Raw genomic sequence first — 24,831 nt, 5'->3', positions numbered from 1 at the left:
CTCTTCCAGAGAGGGGAGGGGGGCGCCGATGATCTTCTGGGCCGATCTCACGACTCTCTGTAGCGCTTTCCTCTCTGCGGCTGTGCAGCTGGAGAACCACACGCAGATGCAGTAGGTGAGGATGCTCTCCACTGTGCAGCGGTAGAAGGTCACAAGCAGCTCCTGTCTGAGGTGGTATTTCCTGAGGACTCTCAGGAAGTAGAGCCGCTGTTGTGCCTTCTTGATGATGGCTGCTGTGTTGGTCCTCCAGGACAGGTCATCCTGTATGTGCACCCCCAGGAATCGGAGAGTTGAGACTCTCTCCACGCTCCCTACATCGACGTGCAGGGGCTGGACCTCTGATTTTTTCCTCCTGAAGTCCACGATGATTTCCTGGGTCTTTGACTGGTTCAGCAGCAGGTTGTTAACCTTGCACAGCTTGCCCAGCTGCTCCACCTCATCCCTGTACGCCGCCTCGTCCCCCCCCCGAGATGCAGCCCACCACGGTGGTGTCGTCTGCAAACTTTATGATGGAGTTGCTGGGGTGGACGGGGGTGAAGTCGTAGGTGTAGAGGTTTGTAGAGGATGGGGCTTAGCATGCAGTCCTGGGGGGACCCAGTGCTGAGTCTGAGGGCTGTGGAGGTGTGGGAGCCCACCCGCACCCTCTGGGGGCGGTCAGACAGGAAGTCCTTTTTAAGTAATAGGGTCATGAAAATGGAGCAGCCCAAACCTACATCCCTGTGTCCCTATCTCCAACATGTTGCAAGTAAAAAGAAAAATGAAATGTACAAAAGGAAAAAAGTAAACAAAAAAAAGAAACATTTTAAAAGCAAACCAGTTCTTACCCCCTAATACAATGACCTCTATCCCTACTAAGGTCTCCTTACAAACTGAACTTACCAAGTTATAGCCTTGTGAACTAAAACATTGCCCCTCCGGTGCAAATAACTAGGCTAATGAAGTCTCAAAAAGAGTAGTCTCCATTTTGAGACAGTATATAAACAAACAGGAAATTGAACCCTCGACATAACACACAATGAGAAACATCAATGAACTATATTATATAGGCTCCAGCAGTTTAGCTGCTTATAGCATCATTAAGGATCAGCGCAATACAAATTACCAATGAACTAGGCCTATATTACGTAGGCTCCAGCAGTCTAGCTGGTCAGCACAATACAAATTACCCGTTACTGAGTCTGCCGTCCTCAGAGTCCCCCCTAATTTATGTTTCAGTAGAATGGTTATGGAGGGCTTTACTCATAAAGATAGTCAAAGCACATCGGAGGACCAAGTTTGCACGACCATTCACCTCGCTGCCATAACCGGAACTATCCGTGAACTATCCTTTTTTTTTTTTTTTTTTTTTTTGAGTGGGGCAGTCCCACTCATATTTTTCATCTTTATTGACAGATACAGTGTAGATTTAGACAGGAAGGATGGGTGAGAGATAGAGGAGGGATGACATGCAGGATATGTCCCCGGCCGGAATCGAACCTGTGACCCTACGGTTACATGGTCAGCGCTTAACCCGCTACGCCACCTAAGCGCCCCATGAACTGACCTTTTAACCAGTACACAGAACAGCTGTACGGGTTCTCCTGCATGACAGTCACAGTCCATTGTTCAGATAAGAATGTTTTCTAGTGTGCATAAAACAACAACAGCCAGATCACATTACTGGTTTCAGAGTAACATTTTCACCCATGATGACACATGACTGACTCATGGACTGAAATGTAAACCTGGTTCCTCCAACCACAACCTCCTCATGTCTGCTTCTGGAGCAGTAGACATGGGAGGAGACAGGGAGGGGGGAGGGGGAGAAGGTTTGTGCTTGGGGTAACTTGTGCACTTTGTGGTTTGGGCAGAGAGAGGGAAAACTATGTCATTTGAACTTGGAGTGTAACACAAAATATACAATCATCCATTTTGAGTAATTCAATATGACTAGAGAATTAACAGCATTACTACAGACAGCAGGTCAGGGGAGGCTGCAGAAGGTAGACATCTGAGTAAGGAGGATGGGCTCCATTCAAGGAATAGAATGAGGAATTAGTGTTTGATACCATTCCTGATTCCACCCCATGCATTACAATGAGCCAGTCCTCTGCTTTGTGCCTTCACTGATGAAAAGTTACCCTTATTTATTAGAGAAAATCCTAACTCATTATCCTCATATTTTCTCCTCACCTTTTGCTAGCATATCAGCCCAATAGAGCTCTCAGGTCTTCTGACGCTGGTTTTCTCTGTGTACCACATGTACAAAAGAAGAGATTTGGTGAGGCTGCTTTCTCATTTTATGCACCTAGATTGTGGAATGCACTGCCAGTTTACATTAGGGATGCAACCTCAGCACATATGTTCAAGTCAAGACTAAAAACCCATCTTTTTAATAAAGATTTAAATGACTAAATAATTAAATGTCGATTATATAATGTAATTGGAGTACTTTGAGCTGCAATGTTTGCAGGAAAAGCGCTATACAAATAAAAAGTTATGATTAGTATATAACAATAACGACAAACAATGCAAGGGGAATGGTAAATGGCCAAAGGACCATAGCAACATGGAGAAAAACTAAAACATAGTGATTCTATAGAGTACATTCCAAATGAAATGTGACTCTAAAACGTGGTGGCGGTGAAACAGCATGAAACCGAGGAATGCGTCCCAGGGATTGACTTCTCCCAGACAGGCGCTCCATCAGGCCTGTCAGCGGATCCTCTCCTGTCTTCTCCCAGCCAGGGTTAGGGTTAGGCTCCATCAGGCCTGTCAGCAGGCCTCTCCTGCCAACTGTCTCCGGGGGACATGACCGATCTTAAGGTCATGACTAATAGGAAAGTTACGGCGCAATTAAATGCTTTAGTTGTTCGGACGACACTCGTAGACGACAGAGAATCATATTTTTTTATTATAACAAGACAGCCATAAAATGATCCTCGTTTTTTGTTTACAAACACTTAGTAATGCTTTATCATTTGAATAACTTTATTTACATAGCCCTGTGTGAGCAGAAGCACTTAGCCGTGAAGGCCCAAGGTGTAGGATGGGCCATGATGACATCACATCGTTGGCATGGCAGTTTGGTGGAGGAGAGAAGGGCCGATCCATCATGAGTGTCCCTGGCAACTGGTCTGGCGCTGAGGAGCAGGAGGGCTCCGCTTGATAGATTGATTGCAGTGGCGGACTCAGGCTGTTTGAGGGGCAGGGGCGAAAAGAAAAAAAGGGCACCTACTACACAACATGGGACCCCATCAGTGCACATGGTCAAATTTAGACCATTGGAGGGGCACCAATAGGGCACGTCCTCTAATTTTGCCACTCAAAAGGACACTTTAGTGCGACGTTTTTCAACGGTGGGGGCACATGGTCAAATTTAGACCATTGGAAGGGCAGCCAATAGGGCACGTCCTCTCATTTTTGCCACTCAAAAGGGCATTTTTTGCCACTCAAAAGGGCACTTAAGAGAGAAGTTTTTCAACGTGGGGGCTCCAGGAGGGGCGGTCGCCCCCCCTGCCCCCTCCCTGAGTCCGCCAGTGATTGATTGTATGAGGGATATGAGGGATACGATCAATCTATCAAGCCAAGCCCTCCTGGTCCCTGTGACTCGACAGTCAAATCTGGAACAGGCTTCGGATTCTTCGTTAATTATAAGGAAAGTCTGTGGTTATAAGGCAGCACCGTAAATCATGTATTGTAAAATAGCGCATCCCAGTGAGCGATTCTGATATTGCATGCATGGTGTGCACATAAATAATGCTATCTAACCTTTAATACTACAGAGTTTACGTCCAGCCAATGAAAACTATCGGACGAAAATCTGCCATGTCTGGTAATTTACTGATCAAATACAGCGAACATTCTGGAAATAGCATAGGCCTACTGTAAGCCTGTCATTTGGTTCACTTCAAACCGGTAACTATTTTCCACTCTCAAAACAAGTCTCATGGCTATGAGAACTGTCCTGCAGGAATGCCGCTATGGTTTGATATCTTTGCGTATAAACAGTTTATTTTATTCGTTCTTGGGAGCCTTAATACTGTGTGATGCAAACTAATTTCCATGATCTCAACAACCATCCAAGTAGTTGTCATATCCTATGCCTCACATGAGCTCACTGGCCTGTAATTGGTAAGGGACGGAGCCAAGAAGCCAGAGAAACCAGACAGTAATTACTGACAGATAAAGAGGGAAATACCTCCATCTGCCAGAATAAGACTGGAGCTTTGGTGCTGATTTCCCTACATGTAGTACTAGAGAACAGGACGCCTTTTACCAACTGTTAGGAACATGACCCACCCTCAGGTCCTCCACGCGCATCCTTCTCAGAAAGCATGGAGGAGCCTAGATCTTCTCCTCTGACGGCTGGTCAGTAGGACAGGTCAGTAAGCTGTGTGCTTAGCGTGACTTTTGGAATTCATTAAAACCACATCCTCTTCTTTGTATGTTTTATTACAATTTTATGCAAAACAAATCTTGAAATAAAAAAACTAAAGATAAAAAAAGAAGCTGGGATATTCTAGAGCTACAAAACTAGACAACACTACTAAAAAAGTAACATTTCCCAAGACAGATCTTTTTTGTGTGTGTGTCACATTAGGAGAAAAATGTGAGTTACATAATAAATATTGAATTTAAACACTATACAATAAGGTGTATTACATGTCGGTAACCACACCTTGGGTGTGAATGCACACAAACATTTAACTCGTCTGCAGAAAGAGCTTCAACACAAAGATTTCCAATAGCGGGAGAAGGGGGGCAAATGTTTCATGCAATATACACAACGCAAGCGGAAATAAAGACAGTTTACGAAGGCATACAAAGTCCACATGGTCCAGAAGAACCAACTCTTCAATACAGATGTCCTCTGCTTGGCCAGGGAGTATCGACACTGGGAAGATGTCCTCTGCTTGGCCAGGGAGCATCGACACTGGGGAGAATCCCTCTTCATTAGGTGGAATAGTCCTGTAGAGAGAGACAGAGAGGAGCATTAAACAGCTTCATTGACATTTGTCAAATAAACAAATTGTTCTAAAAATTCCCATCACTAAATATAGACAATCTACTCTGAACATTCTGTCTTTCTGTAGATTCTCCTTCAACCAGAAATGTTCACGATTGGAAATGTTACTTTGTAAAAGAAAAACATACAAGTAGTTGAAGGACTTACAGCTCTGGGTTTCTTGTTCACTTTCATGTCGAATCTGAGGAAAGAAGAAAGACAAACAGGTTTTATGTTTTTCAGGATTTACTCCAAACAACAGTAACCATGGTGACATAAAACACCACTACAGTTACTCCAGCTAAGAGAACCAACCCACAACAAACTAAGTGCACCATATGAACACCTGTGTGGTGAAAGAGTTCTGTTTTGTACTCAACCTGTGACCTCCCCATCTCATTTTGGCAGGAAGGGCAGCTTGTTTCATTACTGGAATAGAGGAACTTGACCTTTGGAATGAAACCAGGGTCAAGAAATAAACTGAGCTCTAAAATAGTGTTGATGCCCCTGTTACAAACACTCAATACTGTATCTAGTGTTGAGCCTACGAAATGAAAAGCTAATAACAAAAACACTCAATATCTAAGTATTGAGTCGACAAAATGAAAAGCTAATAAGAAAAAGACATTCCATACAGCTCATGACTTGTGAAAGGATTGACATGCAGTATGACTGGACATCTACTCAAGCTTAACGTGACAAAGCTACAAGAGCTAAAAGAGCAAGAGGCAAGAGCAACAGAAGGAGACAGGGAGGGAGGGAGGGAGAGAGAGTGTGTGTGTGTGTGTGTGGGGGGAGTCAGGATGGGGGAGGGGGAGGAGTCAGGATGGGGGTGAGTGAGGTCACAGAAGGCAGGATGTTATCACCACAGGTAGCAGGAAGTAAAATTTTAGACTTACTCAAAGTCATAATCAAACATGGCAGACGGACTGGGGGGGGGGGGGGGGGGGGCAGCGTTAGGGGGGGAGGAAGAGAGCGGCAGTAGTTAGTTAGTACACCAGCCTGACTCTTACAAGGCTTTAGTCCCCTAACATCACTACAGTCTTTACCTGTCAAAATATTCAAACATCAGTTTATATTCGGCCTTTCTCCTTATTGACGTGATCTGGTGAGATGTGAGCCTGCTATGTTGCGGTGGATCAGACAGCTGTGTGGCTTGGAACGAGTGTGACGGTTTGACGTTGAGAACACAAGTCTGAAAGGTTGGCATGGCTCCCTTCCACTCCTCAGATTTCACCTCTAATGAAAACAAGACCAGACTTGCCACTTGCTATGAACCAGATGTTTATAGGCTGCAGCCAATCACATTACCCCCCCCAACTACTTTATAAAAATACACGACCGAGGCTGACCAAGAAAAACACAAGCCTTAAGAAGCCAAGGCAGCCACGGCCAGAGAAGCTTCAGATGGAGGCGTTCATCATCCCTGGCCGTGTTCTGGAGGAACAGACTAAAGAGAGGCCCTTACCTACGCTTGGTTCGGTTCAGTCCAGCCGCACAAGTCAGACTCCAGAACTATTACTGGAGAACCACAGTGATCCTGACCCTGAACCTGATCCTGACCCTACCTCTGACCCTGACCCTAGGCTGGGACACTGTGCTACAGTATCACAGCTGACTGAAATAACTGGCAGTTATTTCAACTTCATCAGTTGAATCAGGGGGTCGGTTTCACTGACAAGGCTTAAGGCCTAATCCTAGACTAAAAAAGGATCTCCAATGGAGACTTTGACCTCAAACGTGGGGTTTAGTCCAGGACTAGACTTAAGCCTGGTCTGTGAAACCCCCCCCCCCCCCCCCCAGTGTGTCTCTCTCCAGGGCCAGGACGGAGGATCACTGGTCTAGCCTTCTGGGTGAAGGGGCTGTGTGTGGTGTGTTATGAACCTGTGTGTGTTCCTGGTGAAGGGTCTGTGTGCTAGTATCTGTGTGTGTTCTGGGCTGTGTGTTATGGCGCTTTTCCATTGACCAGCACGGCACGGCTCAGCACGGCTCGGCACACTTTTGAACAGTTCTGGGTACGAGACGTTTTCCACTATACAGGAACGACCCGGGACTGTAGGAGGAGTTACGTGTCATAAGATTCCCCCCGCTATACAGATCAGCGGGGGGAAATGCGATAAGAATTATGTCAAAATGCAGCACTATCGTGCACAGATCAGCCTTACAACATGTAACGTTAAGTGCCTGTTACTTGCCGCTTTCAGTTCTAGTAGACTAGTTTAGATCTCGCAACCAGGGAAATGCCGACATGTGTTAAAGCCCCGATTCTATTTTTATTTCTCCTGACACGTTGAGCACTGTGCTTTTTTTTGTTGGTGAACTACCGTAATAAGCCTAAAAAAGTTCAACTGTTCAAAAAGTGCAACTTCTCTGCTTTCAGAAACTGTTTGAATTTTTTAGATTGGGCATATAGTTCATGAATTACTATAGTTCATGAATTACGATAGTTTGAAGGAACGCTGTACAATCCTGTCTGCGCCGACAGCTCCGGTTTCGGAGCAAGACGCGAATCTATCGGCATTAGTCAAATACATGCTCACATCCAGTCATCCGCTCACCATCAAAAATGGCACATCCATCAATAATATGACATAATAACAACTGCTCTGATTAGATTGCTTAGATTGTTTAATACATCAACGGGGGGAAAAGCGAGATGAACTCGCGAGTATCATGCTTCCTCCATTGAACGGAAAGTCCTATCTATTCCATTCAAAGTGTTTTAGCCTTCCCCCTTTCCACTGGTAATAAGGAATTGGCAAGAATAGATCGATATAAATAGATCAACATAATGCAGCACTATCATGCACAGATCAGCCTTAAAACATGTAACGTTAGATATATAACGGAGCGATGTATTTCTACGGAAAGGCTGACTGACGCGGGGCTCATACAATCAAGCAGACGTTTGTTATAGATACGAGTGCTCCGGTGTCTTGCTGGTAGTCAAATATATGTATTTATATATACAGCATATGGATGTTACGTGCCTGTTACCTGCCGCTTTCAGTTCTAATAGTTTCGCAACCAGGGAAACGCCGACATGTGTTAAAGGGAGCAAGAAGCGAATCTACCGGCATTTGACTGCCGCTGGACTGAGGAACAGCATAGGCACAGGACATCGCCATAATAGCGATTTTTTTGTTATGCTTGTTGTAAATAAAAGTTCTATAATGCATTGAAATTACATTAAACTAAGATAATACGATGGTTATCATAATTTTTCTAATCTTTATTAATAAGTTATTACAGAAACAGTAAGTGACATTTTCCGAGAACAAAATCTGTTGTGGTATTTAAAGATGGCGGTTAGCGAAGAAATCTATGAACATGGGATGACGATTTCCATTGACCAATCAACAGTGTGCAGCGTCACACGTCACACGCAGCCTGTTAAAAAGGTACCTTTCGCTACCCATCCCGAACAAGAACTATTTTACCGTGCTGTGCCGTGCCGTGCCGACCCGGGCCGGTCAATGGAAAAGCGCCAAAGAACAGGGCCGACCCGGGTTGGCCCTGTAGTGGAAAAGCGCCATTAGTATCTGTGTGTGTTCTGGGCTGTGTGTTATGTACCTGTGTGTGTTCTGGGCTGTGTGTTAGTACCTGTGTGTGTTCTGGGCTGTGTGTTAGTACCTGTGTCAGGGTTTCCGTTAACCGGTAATTACCGGTCTTTGTCCGGTAAAATTTGTTGAAGTCCGACAAATTTAAAACTCTTCGGTTATAATGTCCGGTGAAAATAATTCCCTCTTAAAACCCTTCTGCGCCGAAATGTACCTCCGCCGGCACAAATCCGCACACAACATTGTAATTACCGTAATTTCTAAACGGTTTGTGCTATCGAAAAAATTCCAACTGTCCCTGAAAGCTGAGATGTTGCACTTCAAGCAACATATAGGGTATTACGGTAAAATGTGACGTGACGACATTCTCAGTGTCAGTTTACTCACAGTGAAGGCGGAGGAGGAGTTGTACTCCCGAGTCCGAGTAAGTATGATTTGACAGGCAGTTAAACTAAATGCCTTCCCAACCAGCGAGACCTGGTTATAGAAATGACGTTGTTTTATTGATAAAAAAAGGGTAAAACTGGAAAGAGAAAATAGAAAACTCACATTAATCCCAAACAATTTAACAGACTTCAGTTAACGTAATGTGGAGTCCGTTCATTGATCGATGCAGTCTGTTCATTTCCCAGTGTGGCGCGCGTTCAGCGCTGGACATAATGGCATAGCGCGCATGCGAATCATGTTATATTATTATATATTATATAGCTCGCATCTAATCGTATCGGATGAGAAATAGACATTAAACGGCATATATAGGCTAGGCTACACAACAGTAATCACCGCGACAAACAGCTATATTATATTTTAATATGATGACCGGAATATCTCACGTTTGTCCGGTAAATTGAAATCTTCCCGGACACGATGACCGGCGCCAATTTTTTCTAACGGAAACCCTGACCTGTGTGTGTTCTGGGCTGTGTGTTAGTACCTGTGTGTGTTCCTGGGTTAAAGGGCTGCGTGTAGTGTGTGTTCCTGGGTTAAAGGGCTGTGTGTAGTGTGTGTTCCTGGGTTAAAGGGCTGTGTGTAGTGTGTGTGTGGTACCTGTGTCTGTTCTTGTTCTTCCTCTTCTTGTGGCTGCCGCCGTGGTGGCTGGCGGAGGAGGAGGAGGCGGGGGGCTTCTGGGGCTTCAGGTCCTGCAGGGGGCCGTCTGCGTCCTCCGTGTCCTCCTGGCTGGGCTCGTTCTCCTGGTTCTGGAGGTCCGGGGACGTGTCGCTCTCTGTCCCGCTGCCTGGCTCGCCTGGGGGGGCCGCACACACACACACGCACACACACAGACACAGACAGACAGACACACAGACACACACACACAGACAGACAAAGACACACACACACACACACACACACACACACAGACAGACAAAGACACACACACACACAGACAGACAAAGACACACACACACACAGAGACACACAGACACATACCTCACTTTTCACTTCAGTGTTTCCCAGAGATGTATTCTCAGACACACACGCGCGCACGCACGCACACACACACACACACACACACACACACACACACACCCCAACTGTGACAAAACTGTGCTGAAGAGGCTACTCACGCTTCTCGTTCATGTGGTCTGGTATCCCCCCCAGGGCACAGACGGCCTGGGGACCAAGAGGACAAGACAGCTGAGTCACTCACTACCTCACTACCTCACATACCTGACCCAGGAACAGCCCTGACAGAGGGTAGAGGGCAGAGGGCAGGGGGCAGAGGGTAGAGAGTAGAGGGCAGAGGGCAGGGGGCAGAGGGCAGAGAGTAGAGGGCAGAGGGCAGGGGGCAGAGGGCAGAGGGTAGAGGGTAGAGGGTAGAGGGTAGAGGGTAGAGGGTAGAGGGTAGAGGGCAGGGGGCAGAGGGTAGCGGGCAGGGGGCAGAGGATAGGGGGCAGAGGGCAGGCAGAGGGCAGGGGGCAGAGAGTAGAGGGCAGAGGGTAGCAGGCAGGGGGCAGAGAGTAGAGGGCAGAGGGTAGGGGCAGAGAGTAGAGGGTAGAGGGTAGCAGGCAGGGGGCAGAGGGTAGGGGGCAGAGGGCAGACAGAGGGCAAGGGGCAGGCAGAGGTAGAGGGCAGGGGGCGGTACTCACCGCTACAGAGGTGACAGACGACTTGCTGAACAGACGCTCCGCTTCCTTGAACTTCCTGTTTCGTCGGTCAGTCTTGCTGTTGGAATTTCTGCACAAGAACAATTCACGATGAAAGTAAGACACGTTGTAAACACGGGTTCGAATAAATGAGGCTAACGCATTTGATGCGTGAAGGGAACGTCTAACGTGTTAGCCTACTTCTGATTGGTGAGATATCGGTCCCATCCTCTGATGATGTTCCCGTACATCTGAGTGTCTTCCAGGTAACTGCCCTCGAAGGCATAGATCTGCCTCTCCAAGTTCACCAACGTCTCCTGTGGAAAGAATGCAAAAGGCAGGAGGTGACACAAGCTTATTGCCACACACACATTTAGCCATAAAACAGTGGCTAAATACACGCTGCCAACACGCTGCCAACATACATAACACATAGCCAACATACATAACACCCCTCCTAAATTTCGTTGTTTGGTACCTGTACTGTAGCAATGACAATAAAGACCATTCATTCATTCATTCATAACTAGTAGGTTGTGACTGCCCCCTGGAAGGTTATACCCGGTATTACACCCCTAACCATGTCCCCAGTACAGAAGCATTTAGCTAGTAAACATCATACATAACCACATGACGTTGAATTGAACAGATGTCAGTTATAAGAATACATTAGCGAGCTGTATTCATGCTTTGGTTACCGTAGTAACAGCTAGCTAGCTTGCCGGTAGTAGAATGAGAGGCGAGGCCTGCTAGCCTAGTTAGCCAGCATGCTAACTACCAAACGAAACAGAATTCAGGAGTAAAATAAGTAGCAACCGATATAATGTTGCAATTCTCCAATTGTAAATAATATTGAGTAAACGTACAGCAAGTTCTTGTTTTCTCTTGACCAGCTCCGAGAGTTCCCGGCGTGTGTCGGGGATCTGTGGCGGCGTCGCCTTCGCATGCATCGCCATGACGGATCTGCTGGGAACCAAACTGTGTGTCCTGAACACAGAGACCACAGGGCAGTACCGCCACTGGCCACACGGCGGCGCTAGACCACGGGCAGTACCGCCACTGGCCACACGGCGACGCTAGACCACAGGGCAGTACCGCCACTGGCCACACGGCGGCACTAGACCACAGGCAAGGCAAGGCAAGTTTATTTGTATAGCACATTTCATACAACAGGGGCAATTCAAAGAGCTTTACATTAAAGAATGATAAAATACTGAAAAAGAAGGAAAATAATAAAATAAATAAAAAATTTGAACCATTTGATTTCATTTCATATAGAAAATAAATATCTAAACATTTAACAACATAAAAAGACAATGAATAAAAAAATAAGTGTTATTACTGCAACTGTATTAAACTGCTGCCCTTAACTATTCCCCCCGCTACTCATAAGTGCTTCAGGTATAAGAAGTAAAAAGATAAAACAATTTAAAAAAAGATAATAGTTAATGGATAAAAGGCATAGATAGAAGTGTTTGTGTTTAATCATAACTGCTGCAGAACATAAAGGTTTTTAGCTTAGTTTTAAATATTTGTAGGGTTTTGGCCTGTTTGATTTCTTCAGGGAGTTTGTTCCAACTTCCAGGAGCATGCAGCAGCGTGACTGAATGCTGCTTTACCTTGTTTTGTTCTGCAGCAGATTAGCTGATCGGTGTCAGCTGACCTTAGGGACCTTGCGGGAATATAGGGTAGGAGGAGACTGACATGTATTTTGGTCCAAGACCATTTTGTGATTTGTATGTAATTAGGAGGATTTTGAATTCAATTCTCTTATAGACTGGTAGCCAGTGTAGGGATCTCAGGATTGGTGTAATGTGTTCAAACTTATTTGCTTATTTTTGTTAGGACCCTAGCAGTGGCATTTTGGATGAGCTGCAATTTACCATTACAATAATCAAGTCTACTTGAAACAAATGCATGGATGAGTTTTTCATGGTCTTGCTTGGACATGAAACCTCTCATTCTTGTTATGTTTTTCAGGTGATAGTAGGCTGATTTAGTTATCGAGTTTATGTGACTGTTGATTTATGTGACTGTTGATTTCAAGATTTCAAGATTTCAAGATTTCTGACCTGTTATTTAGTTTGAAGAGAGAGAGAGAATCAAGTTTTGCACTGACTTTCGATCTTTTGTCAGGTGCACCGAATACAATTATCTCTGTTTTGTCCTTGTTTAGTTGGAGGAAGTTTTGTGTCATCCAGGTGTTTATTTGTTCAATGCAGAGATTGTCAATGGGACTATAGTCGTTCGGTGAGAGGGCTATGTAAGATATGAGTGTCATCCGCATAGTTGTGGTAGGCAATTTTGTTATTTTTTATGATGTCCCAATGGAAGCATGTAGAGATTGAATAGATGGGGGCCAAATATTGACTCTTGGCATAGACAGATGAATGACCACATGGGCCCCTGGGCCTGGACGTGTAGAAAGCCCCCCCCCCCTCCTCCCCAGCGCACACACACAACATTTTAACGCGCACATAAACACAATGCCAACAGCATACCTAAGACATAGCCAACATTCACCTGCATCTCAACCGGATTTATGCAGAACACTCAAAGCCAACAGCACAATAACTCGAAATAAATTCACCAGTATTTCAATCAGAATCAGAATCAGAATCAGAAGACTTTATTGCCATGACATGTAAACATGTTAGGAATTTGGTTTGGGACAGTGGAGCACGGTTTACAGCAGGACAGGTGCAAGACAGGACAAGACAGTGCAAACCAACATCATAGTGCAAGAGTCATAATTAATATAAATATAAAGTGCAGAGATCAGTGTTCAAGTGTTCATATCCAGACAGACCAAAGCTCTCTGGGTGGGGGTGGAGGGAGGGTAGATAGATAGGGTTCAGGTCGGGGGGGGGGGGGGGGGGGGGCAGCGGCATTTAGGAGCCAGATGGCTGTGGGGAAAAAGCTGTGGGGAACTTCTATCGCCCCCTTTGTACTGCTTCTCTGTTCCTCCAGTATAAAAAACAAACAAAAAAAAAGGTTTTAGAAAAAGGTGGTAGAAGAAGGTTTCTCCTTCTATCAGTGGCCCCGGGCCCGAGCTAGATTACTCTTCCTGCCACGAATGGTGGACTGATGATTCACATGCTTAGTATTCAAATGTATTGATTGTAAGTCGCTTTGGAATAAGGCGTCTGCTAAATGCCAAAAATGTAAATGTATATCTAGACAAAACCTTCAGAATATCGAGTCCAGCATGCATAGTCAGTGGAGGCTGGTGACTTCCAGAATTGAGGAGGCCAATTTTTTTTCCGCTTGCTCGCTTCACTCGCGATGGAATGTTCCCTGTTCTTCTTATCTGTCTTTGTTAAAAATTATTAATTTGTGTTTGGCGGTACTGAAGGGATTGGGACACTCTCAGGATGGTGGATGAAGCAGCTTTTATTGCCTGCACAATGGGTCATCAAATAAACAAAACAATTGGCATGAATCTCTGGTCCGCCTGCAGCAGCTATTGTCCCTTCTGCTCAGGCTCACAACATTCACCACAACATACTACATACAATCAATGACATATCAAAAGCACTCAAACACTATGTCAATCAGACACACAATATACAATTCAGAACAATACTTCATCCATTTCTAATATTTATCCTGCAGAACAGCACTCATACGCGTGTGGCGGAAAAAGGTACTACACGGAGGCCAGGCCTCCTGTGCCCACCCATTTTCAGTGATTTGGCCAATCACATATTGCCATGCAAAAAATTGCATTACATTGACTTCTATGAGAAACCACTTTCCGACAGGAGGCCTGGCCTCCGTGTAGTACCTTTTTCCGCCACACGCGTGTATGAGTAATAGAAACGGATAGGGATTCTGGCCTGTAGGTGCTTTACAATTGCAATATTGGGTTTTAGCCATGGAAAAGATTTATGAACAAAACGGAAATAATATTAATAAATAATATTAATATAAAATAATAATAATAATATGTTTTTTGTTAAATAAATAAAAAATAAAAAATATAATTATTGCTTTTTTAAATCTCTCTCTCTTCTTTCGTATATATTGGTATCTGTTACTACTAAAAATGAAGAAGAATTCTTGAGCAAATTTAAGACTTGTTTATTCAAAAAAGCAGGTTACACAGCATGGCCCCTCAATGGAGCTGATGGTCCGAATCGGTCACAGGATGGATGTGAAGAAAAATAAAGAGGCCGAGTCCATTCTGCGTAGAGGGCTTTATACCCTGTCACTATTATTTCGCTGAGCCAACTAAACAGAGTCCACGTCACTTTAATTTGGTAGTAGGTGAGGCCATTCTCCGTCCTGCAAATAGGATGTCATTGTCTTATTATAATGCAACTCACCCTATGGTCTAATACAATTCCAATGTAACCTATGTTATGGCCGTCTTGCTGACTCGGACCCCAATGCAATTATCCTCCCATGATGACATTCCATCCTCTGCACATGCATTGTCAAAAGGCCACCGTGTGTCTCTCCCTATCTCTCCTAACAGAAACAACACAAACGGACGGTTATCTAGTGAATAGGGGAACGAATCAGATAAATGACAAATATGTTTCTGCCCTCAAGCAAGCCCTGGATGAGTAAAGAGGGAGTCAAACAGAGTCTCCCACTGTGTTGCTTTCACTACGTGGCCGTTGGGTTGCCATGGCTACGTCATATGAAAATACACTACACAGCCCCCCTCGGAACACGCAGAGTGTGTTCCGAAACTAAACGACAGACAGAAAAACTACATCAACCCATCAACTACATCAACACATCAACACATCAACACATCAACACATCAACACATCACTCAGTTCATCATGCATAATACAAAAACTGAGATACAGAAATTTCCAACGACCGATGTTTCCCTCGTCCGAAGCGGCAGGGTCAGAGGTTGCTAGCACATGGCCCCAGTTGGAGAACAGCCTTTACCGCTGTCTCAGATTGATAACACTTTCATAGTCAGGAGCTTCCATTGTCGCGTAACCATTACATCACTTCACAACCGACATCAATCACATGATATAGAAAGAAACAAACAGGAACCGAAGCAAACAATCACAAAACATCACTTAATAAACAAATCATCAAAAGAGGAAACAAAATCAGAAAGCAAAGCAGAATCCAGCTTTTGCTCATCAGCTATGTCGGCCATCATTAAAGCATTAACCGGAACATCAGAAATACACTTTCCAAAACATTTGATTAAAATACCAAGTAACATAATACAGATGATAATGACAACAAGAATAATAGCGACGGACCTGATCATATTACCAATACCTGAAAAAGCAGAATCAAAGAAATCCAATGTATTCCAACCGTGTTCTTTACGTAAATCCTCTATACCCTTCTTGTTAGATTCATGGAAATCATACAGAGCGTTACCAGAATCCGAAATATAACTGCAACATTCACCGCCTATCAAAGCACAAGTACCACCCTGACTGGCCAAAATAATGTCCAAAGCCATTCTATTTTGGAGAGCTACATTCTTAGTTTCAGTCAATTCAGTAGCCAGGGCAGATACTACAGCATCCGAAGCATTAATGTGTTTTTCAAGAACGGATGATAGGGCACTTAATTCAGTCTGAGAGTTGTAGACACCATAACTTGGGAATATTAGGCCAAAAAACTTCTGAGCGGTAGATAACGCCCTACGACTACGATGGGTTGCTTGTTTGTGAAGTACAGACATCTCTTCCCGAGTAACTTTCCTAATCAAAGGTATCAGATGAGCTAAATAACAAAGTCCCTCACTCAAAGCAGGAAGCTTAGAGAATGCATTATTATCACACACAAGAAACACACCCTCCGGGAGTTGAAGCTCCGTACCAGGATACGGGAAAATGACACCACCTATACAAGACGCGGCCCCTAGCTGACGAAGCGCGCTGCCCTTGGGCCGAGATTGTATGTCAATACAGGTTGTAATATTTACGAGAGGCATGACCTTAAGCTGCGTGGTGCCTTTCTGCCGTCTGGTAGTATTGGTATCATGTAATTTCATTTGAGGCACCATAGCACAATCAACAACTTTACATTTCAATCCAGAAATAACAACTGAACCTCTCCACCGTGTAGAAGTCACACTCCCAGAACATAACAGATGAGGACTCAATGCAGTACCATTCAATTGAACGAACATAGCTTGGATAATATATATCTTCTTCGGACCTGTTGGTTGTGACAAATGTGTAAGCCTATCAATAATAACCTTCCCCACACCGCTAGGCCTATGGTGTTCGTTAACTGCTGCTGTCAGACGTTCCAACACACCAATATCCACACCTGCATAGGAAGAATTTAAAGGAACCAGAATCGTGCTGGGCTGACAAGAAGAGCTCTGGTTCTTGCCCTGTAAAACAAATTGGGCTAAACCCTGCCAATTATAATGAAACCATTCTGCTTTAGTTAACGGTATGGGGAAAAACATAGGAGCAGATGTACTTACAGGGACCTGTTGACAAATCCAGCAATCAGAATAATTCATTTTTGAAGCAAAATCTTTCATGATACTAGTGGCAGAATTAGGGTGGGACCGTGTCCCCAGGTGATTAGAATCATACAACAAATAATCGTCAGTAGCGACTACAATCGCCTTCGTAGAAGCCTTTACAGTAACATTTTTAACCTTTCCTGGTAACTCAACTGGAAAAATATATTCATGCACAAATTCCCTACAGTCCACCAAAAAGTCGTGTGGAAAGTCAGGAATGTTACTACAAACTTTGTCCTTGAAATTGTTGGATTTGTCAAACACCTGTTCACCGATATTACGTCTAGCACACCAATACGAGTTCACCTCATTGTCAACATTAGTTAATGTCACAAGTGTTGACATTAACTGTTGTGTAAGTGTAATATATTTGGCATCCAGTAAGTACCACTCAGCCGCTTCAGTCGAGGCATAGATCAAACAATCATCAACAGTACAACGTGAATGTGGGCAAATAAAAGCTCTACCTAATGTGATAAATCTTTTCTGACGTCCAGGCATAACAGTGTGTGAGTGAAGTGTAGCATTGTCCAAGGAAGTCAATGGGGTAGGAACACTAAGGGGTATATTAGTCTCTGAAACGGCATGGCTTGAGTTTCCTCCTAATTGGCCTTGGTGTATCACGGGATCTGTCTGGTTGGGGTGTATCACTGACAGGTCTGTGTCTCTCAATGGTACCTTGGTCCGGGCAGCCGCCCGGGTTGCTGACATCTCCGTCTGGAGCATTGTCAGGGTCGGAAGGGGTGACAACAGGGGCAACACCAGGCTTGGTAGAACCCCCAAGAGGGGTGTCGCAGTCCCTTGGTCCTTCACGATCTCCATTGGCCCACTCATCTCTGGGCTGGACAGGGTCTGGGACGAGGCCCCCGGCATCATCTGCATCACGGCGCAGATACTCACCAACATCTTCGTCAGCCTGGATGTCCAAGCTGTGGACTTCCTCGTCCCCAGGGGTCTCCTCACCATCCTGCTGAGGCTCTCCCTCATCGTCCTCATTGGGTGCCTTGATGCAGTGATGAACGTGGTACCAGGTGGGGGACCCCTTGATTTGGATGGCAGTCCCAGTGCACCGAACGACCTCGTATGGTCCTTCCCGTCGAGCCTCATGCCACTTCCGTCTGTAGACCTTCACGTATACTTTGTCACCCGGTTGCAACGCGTCCTTCCTCTCCTGTGCGTTCACCTCCTCTTCACGTTCCTGTTTGTGGAGCACATAAGAAGAGATACTCTTTTGCCGGTTAGTCATGTACTGTACATAGGCTTTCATGTCACTCTCCAAGAGAGCCAAACTTGGCCCTTTCCCACTGGTTCGTGCACAGGGAGCTGTCATTATTCTCCCCATAGCCAGTTCATGGGGAGTCAAGTGCAGCCCTCGAATCTCACTGGAACGACAGGCCATCAATGCAAGAGGGAGTCCTTCCACCCAATTAAGACCTGTATGCTGACAGACCTTAGAAAGACGGTTCTTAAGGACCCCGTTCATCCTCTCTACCATCCCCTGGCTTTGAGGTGAGTAAATACACCCAAATCTCTGCTTGATTCCCAACTTTTGTAGTATAAGCTTTACCGTCTTATCCACAAATTCCTTACCATTGTCTGACGCTATCCTATCTGGAATTCCAAACCTAGGTATGAATTCCCTGCATAGGAACTTTGCTACAGACTGAGCATCCTTTTTTCGAGTGGGGCATGCTTCTACCCATCTGCTGAACCTGTCCACTACAACTAACATGTACCTGTATCCTGCAACAGGACGAATCATGTCCACATAGTCAATCACCAAGTGTTTCATTGGCCCGTTTGGGGTAGGGATATGCCCAGTTCCCACTGGTATTCCAGGTCTGATATTGTTTTTCAAACAGACCACACATTGACCAAGGATATGGTCTATTTGTTCCAATAAATATGGAGCCCAAAAACCATATTCCTTGGTGATCTTGCGTCTTACCTCCCCCCTGGCCACATGAGCTAATCCATGGGCTTCCTGTATCAGCATGCCTAATAAATCTGGGGGTGCCACAACCAGTCCCTCATGATATCTCCATAGACCTGTGTCATCCTGACTAGCCCCCCTTGTTAACCATAGGTTTTTGTCTAGCGCATTTGCCCCACTCTGTAACATCAACAAATCCTCAAGCGTGACCATGCCCTGTAACTGTGCTTCATGTGTGACCAGCAGAACTTTACCTGCTTTGTCTGCTCCTGTAATGGCTTTGGCTGCATCATCTGCAGCCCTGTTACCTTGTGTGACATGTGATGAGTCAGATCTGTGTGCGGCACACTTCACTATGGCTAATTCCCTTGGTTTCATCATGGCTTGTAACAGCTTCATGATTTGAGCGTGGTGCTGAATAGGCGAACCATCAGTTTTCTTAAAACCCCGTCCCTTCCATACAGCTCCATGTAGATGACACACATTATGGGCGTAGGCAGAGTCGGTGTACACTGTCACTCTTCGTCCGGTTCCCAAGTTGCATGCTTCTGTGAGGGCAATTAACTCAGCCAATTGAGCTGAACAAGGCTGAGGAACAGCCTCGGCTTGTTCCACAATGAACCCTGAATTTTGGGATCGGACTATGGCATACCCAGCACGTAAACTTTCTCCTACCCGGTAACAAGATCCATCAGTCCAATACTCAACGTCAGCTTCCTTTAAAGGCAAAGCTAGTAGATCTGCTCTAAGCTTAGAGTATCTCATAGCTTCCTTCACACAATCGTGTGGTTCCCCATCTTCTGGGGTTGGCAAGGTCTCTGCTGGGTTAAGTGTGTTACATCTTAGTAATGTTACATCTTCTCTTTCCAACATCCTGTAATAATTCCTAATCCTAGGCATCGTCAAAGTATACTTGCCTTGATTCAAAAGATTCCTTAGACTGTGGTGGCAGAGAATGGTAATTGGGTACCCCATTGTTAAGGTTGTTGCCTTCTCGTACATAAGATATGCCCCGGCCATTGCTCTGTAGCATGGCGCGAAACCCATTTCTACCTCTGAATATGCGACAGAGTAATAGGCTATGGGCTGTGGACTAGGTCCAATGCCTGTTGGTTGCGTAAGAACAGCGCAGGCATACTTCCCTTTGGCTGAAGAAGAAACATACAATCCAAATTCTTTGGAATAATCTGGAAGCGCTAAAGCTGGCGCTTCTTGTAATTTGTGTTTAATTGTCTCAAACGCCAAATCAGCTTCCCTTGTCCAAGTAATGCAACATTGGAGTTTATCACTACCTGTTTCCTTAATCATCCCCCTCAATGGAGCGACCAGTCTAGTGTAATCCTCCACCCATGCTGAACTATACCCAGTAATGCCCAAAAACATCATCATTTCCCTAACCGTTCGTGGTTTTGGAGCCTTCTGAATAGCTTCCAAGTGTTCGTTAGTGACACTGCGATGTCCCTGTGTAATAGATTGTCCTAAGTAAGTTACCTTTTCCTGGCAATACTGTAGCTTCTTTTTAGACACCTTGTGTCCCTTCTCCGCCAAAACCTTTAACAGTTTAACGGAATCCCTGTGACATGTTTCTTCATCTGGGGCACAAAGGAGTATGTCATCCATGTACTGAATGGCAGTACTACTTATCGTCTGCCCTAACCCGTCTAAGTCCTCCTTCAAGACCTGATTAAAAACATGAGGACTGTGTTTGTACCCTTGTGGCATTCTGGTATATTGATAATGTTGACCTTTGTAGGTAAACCCAAATAACCCTTGACTTTCTACACTAAGAGGTATAGAAAAGAAAGCCCCGCATAAATCAATCACTGTAAATACTTTGGCTGTAGATGGAATCTGAGTCAACAGCACATGAGGATCAGGAACTTCGGCTGGATAGCTGACAACTACCTCATTCACAGCCCGTAGGTCATGTACCAGACGATATGAACCATCAGGTTTCGTTACTGGCAGAAGAGGTGTGTTACTTAACGGATATTGAGTTATCTTCAAGACTCCTGCCTCTAACAATCCTTTGATCTGTGGCTCAATTCCATCAATTGCTTCCTGCTTCAATGGGTATTGGTTTTTCCAAGGGGGTTTTGCACCCGGTATGAGTTCAACTCTCAATGGACGAGCTGATTTCACAAATCCAATGTCTGTACTGTTCTTTGCCCACAGGTCTGCTGGCACATTCTGTATCATTTCTTCTCTGAGGTCTTTTTCAGGTTGTACAGGAAGGATTAGCTGGTTCATTAGCTTCACAGTCTGCGGATGTCCTATTCCTTGAGCAGAGATCATTAGTTTTGTGAACTGTCCATCAATGCTCCTCCAGATAGCAGGGTTTTCTTTTGTCGTTACAAATCTGGCTTTTTCTGAGTCTGCCATCATTGCCCCTAAATGCTTCTGTTTATAGTGTTCAGATATCATAAGTGTCACATGAGGGATGCTACCCTCAATCTTATGCTCCTGATCTAGATAAGTGTCACTGTTTATCTTCATAGCCACTCCCTGAGGGCCTAGGATTATACAACTTGTACTAAGCTGTACCTGTTTTGGCTGATGCTTCAGCCACTCATCTGGGTTTGCATCTGCAACTTCTCTAAAATACTGGAGTGTACAATGCAATGGATCAGTAGGCCTTCTGGCCTCGGACATGTGTGCCAGGATATAATTGTCCCACATCCTTGCTGGTTCCATTAGGTCTGGGCTAAGCCCTCCCACCCAATACACCATAGATGCGTTGTTGTCCATCATGACAGACAGCTGTCTGTTCTCTTGTGGCACTGTCACCCGACAGCCGTCAGGTGTGCATTTCACTGTACAGTTCAATTGGCATAGTGCATCTCTCCCTAGTAGCCCTATTGGCGTGTGTTCTGATACAAGTATTGACAGATCTGCTCTCTGTCCTTTGTACTCTAAGCTTACAAGCTCAGTAGTAGGGATCAGCTGTTTAATTCCCTCGAATCCGATTGTCTTCACATATTTCCCAGACATAGGAAGGTGCGTGGCATCTTCAGGCTTCAGACAGGTGTAGGCTGCTCCACTGTCCACCATCAATTCTAATGGACGTTGGTTGACCGACACCCATATGGTAGGTTCATCTTCAGGCCTGTTCGTCACCACCAGCTGGCACCTCCCTCTCGGATCTTCTGGGCACCCCTATAGCCCAGCTGCTGGGCCTCCGTAGGGGTTCATCACTCCTGGAGCCGGTGTAGCAGGGGGCCTATATCTTCCTTTTTGTTTCCCCCCTGCGCCCCCCTGGTTCTTCTTCCAGCAGGTACGGGCTAAGTGTCCATCCTGGCCGCATTGGAAACATGGTCCTAACATCTTCTTCCCGGCTGCGGTCCATCCCTCTTGTGGTGGTCCTTGGCCAGGCTGGTTGTATGGCTGGTACGGAACCACTTGCACCCCTGGTGGCCCCTGTGGGTATGGATACCCCCCTTGTGGCCCCTGTGGGTATGACTGGGGAGGGACAGTTTGCAGTTGCTGTGGCTGAGATGGGACCTGTAGGGCTATGGTCTGCACTCTCTCTCTGGTTTTCTTGCCTTCAGTCAATTGTACTTGAGTTAGTTTTCTGAGTGAGTCTTCGTCTTGTGCCTTCTGTATCTGAATCTTCTTTCTAAATAATTCTACTTGGTGTGCTACGTTGTCTATATAAACAGCCTTGTTCATGTGTCGTAGCCCCACCACTTCTGCTAACTTGTTCTTAACTGGGGTAGGGAGACCTTGTTGAATCTTTTCCCTGATTATGGCTTTTTCTAACGGGTTATCTTCGGCATCCTTCCCTGTCACACTTCTCCATTGAGAGTGCACACGGGCTACATAACCTCTGGGATTCTCATCTTCTCCCAGTGGCATCACAATGATATTGTCTGGGTGAATGTGAGTAGGGTATGTCTCTCTGATTGCCTTCCACAGCCTGCCTCTGTTTGCTGCGAAGAGCTCTGGGTCATAAACTGATGTACCGATATATTTATGAAGTCCTGCCTTCGTCAATATTTCCTGCATGGTGTCCAATCCTGTAATAAAGGCTAAGAGTCTTTTCAGGTCTCCCATCGCGGCCTGCGTCCCTGTCAGTCTCACGTCCATCTCGTTAGTCCAAGGGTGACCCCCATCTTCTAGGACTGGGAGTTTTTCGATCACTTCAGACAGATCTGTATGACCCCAAGGACGATATTCTATCTTGTTATCTCGAAACAGCACCGGGAAGATCCCCTGAATTTCCTCTTCCTCCGATGCCTTCCCTCTTGGTCTAAGGCCATAATTGCTTACTAGTGGCTCCGTTCTTTCGTCCCACCTTGGTGTCGCTGTAGACCTTGGGAGGTTCGGCTGGGATGTATGATGTGATGACACTTGACGATATTCTCTTGAGAGGTTCGGCTGGGATGTATGAAATGATGTCACTTGAGCTATCTGTTCTTCCAGTTCCTCTATCTGTCGTATACAACTTTCCTCCTCTCTTAGGCTTCTCTGGAGTTTTCTTGCCCTCTTTCTTAACTCCTCCTTATCCTTTTTCACCCTTTCTTCCTCCTCTTCCTCCGACATCCTCTTCTTTTGCTTTAAGCTCTCTTTCTTCTTCTCTATCTTCAGAGACTCCTGCTCATCTTCAGAACCACTTTCTTCTTTTCCCTTTTTATAGCGTCTTGTCCTTCCCTGTTTTTCGGCCCTGGCTATTAGTTTTCTGATCTGAGCACTGTAACCTCCCTGTGCATTGCTGTCAGCACCGGAACATTCGCCTTCACCTCCACTGCCATCTTTACTGTCATCTGTCTTGTTCTCTGGTTCGAAATCCACGGTCACTTTTGCTCTTCCCCTCTCTAGTACATTATCACCCCCATCTTTGATAGTGAAGGCTCCGTTCGTACTTAGGACGGGGACCTGAGGGTAGATCCGCTGAGAATTGTCCTCCAGTATCTTGGCATAGGGAGGAGGACTGGAGATTGGAGCTGTGTGTGAGAATGGAATGTTCACTTTCTCTTCCATTGCTTTGGCCAATTCATCTCTTTTTTCTGGATCCATGTGAGCTGTTTTCTCATTCCAAGCTAATGCTACTTTCTGCCCCTCTACCTTGAAGAGGTCTAAAATAGCTAACTCTAACCTGCGTTTCTCTGATCTAATCTTTCCTTTTTGATGCGCCTTATGTGCATTGATAAGTATCTCCAATGTTGCAATTAATTGTAAGTCAAAGGTGCCCTCTTCTGGCCATGGTTGTTCAATGTCTGCCCAACGAATATTCCATTTCGTTGACATTTTGCTAATCTCCTTAACAAGAGGATTCATTTTTTCCACTATAGCCACAGGGGATGAATTTGCTAATATTCCCTTGTCTGTATTAACAGCCCTCACAATGTTACTGGGTTTGGCTCCCATGTCTGAAATATTTATACTGCTTAATATGCTGAAAATATGCTATAAGGTGTACTTTTCTTACAACCCACCTTCTGTTGCCGTATCTGCTAAACAGATGCTAGTCCAACTTTTAACTGCGTCAACTGTCCACACAGAACATTACAATTCAGAACAACGGATTGTTTTCAGTGGTATTGTGTATTATTGACTTAAATGTAATCTATGTGTGTGTGTGTTTTAATTTAAATTTAATTAAAATTTTTAATTCAATTTAATTTAAATTATTTAAATAATTATAACTAATTAATCACTAACAATCAACTATCACTATTAATTAATATTAATTAATTATTAATAATCATAACTAAATAATCATTCAATTCAAATTTAAATTCAATTTAATTTCAATTCAATTCAATCCAAATTTAGTTTAGTTTTAATCT

The 24,831-nt window shown here is 44.9% G+C and overlaps 1 protein-coding gene across 1 annotated transcript; it reads right to left on the bottom strand.

The window, feature by feature from the left end:
- Positions 1-4,447: 4,447 nt before the first annotated feature.
- LOC308153438 (chromatin modification-related protein MEAF6) lies at positions 4,448-11,629 on the bottom strand. Its single transcript, XM_080526590.1, has 7 exons — positions 11,498-11,629; positions 10,833-10,948; positions 10,635-10,722; positions 10,113-10,158; positions 9,595-9,790; positions 5,156-5,189; positions 4,448-4,950 (listed from the first exon to the last, which is right to left on the bottom strand). The coding sequence occupies exons 1-7, from the start codon at positions 11,585-11,587 to the stop codon at positions 4,936-4,938; spliced, it is 585 nt and encodes a 194-aa protein (XP_080382716.1). The 5' UTR covers positions 11,588-11,629; the 3' UTR covers positions 4,448-4,935.
- Positions 11,630-24,831: the final 13,202 nt, after the last annotated feature.

The sequence above is a fragment of the Nansenia antarctica genome, assembly GCF_963989245.1.
Source record: "Nansenia antarctica genome assembly, chromosome: 3".
Classification (NCBI taxonomy): domain Eukaryota; kingdom Metazoa; phylum Chordata; class Actinopteri; order Argentiniformes; family Microstomatidae; genus Nansenia; species Nansenia antarctica.
Note: the sequence above shows the minus strand (reverse complement) of the source record. Positions and strands in the feature narration are given on the sequence as shown.

Excerpts from the sequence above, each read along its gene's own strand:
- LOC308153438 (XM_080526590.1), bottom strand. The coding sequence starts at position 11,587 with ATGGCGATGCATGCGAAGGCGACGCCGCCACAGATCCCCGACACACGC. Across the intron at positions 10,949-11,497 it reads AGAGAAAACAAGAACTTGCT|GAGACGTTGGTGAACTTGGA; the intron begins GTACGTTTACTC and ends TTCTTTCCACAG. Across the intron at positions 10,159-10,634 it reads CGTCTGTCACCTCTGTAGCG|GCCGTCTGTGCCCTGGGGGG; the intron begins GTGAGTACCGCC and ends CTTGGTCCCCAG.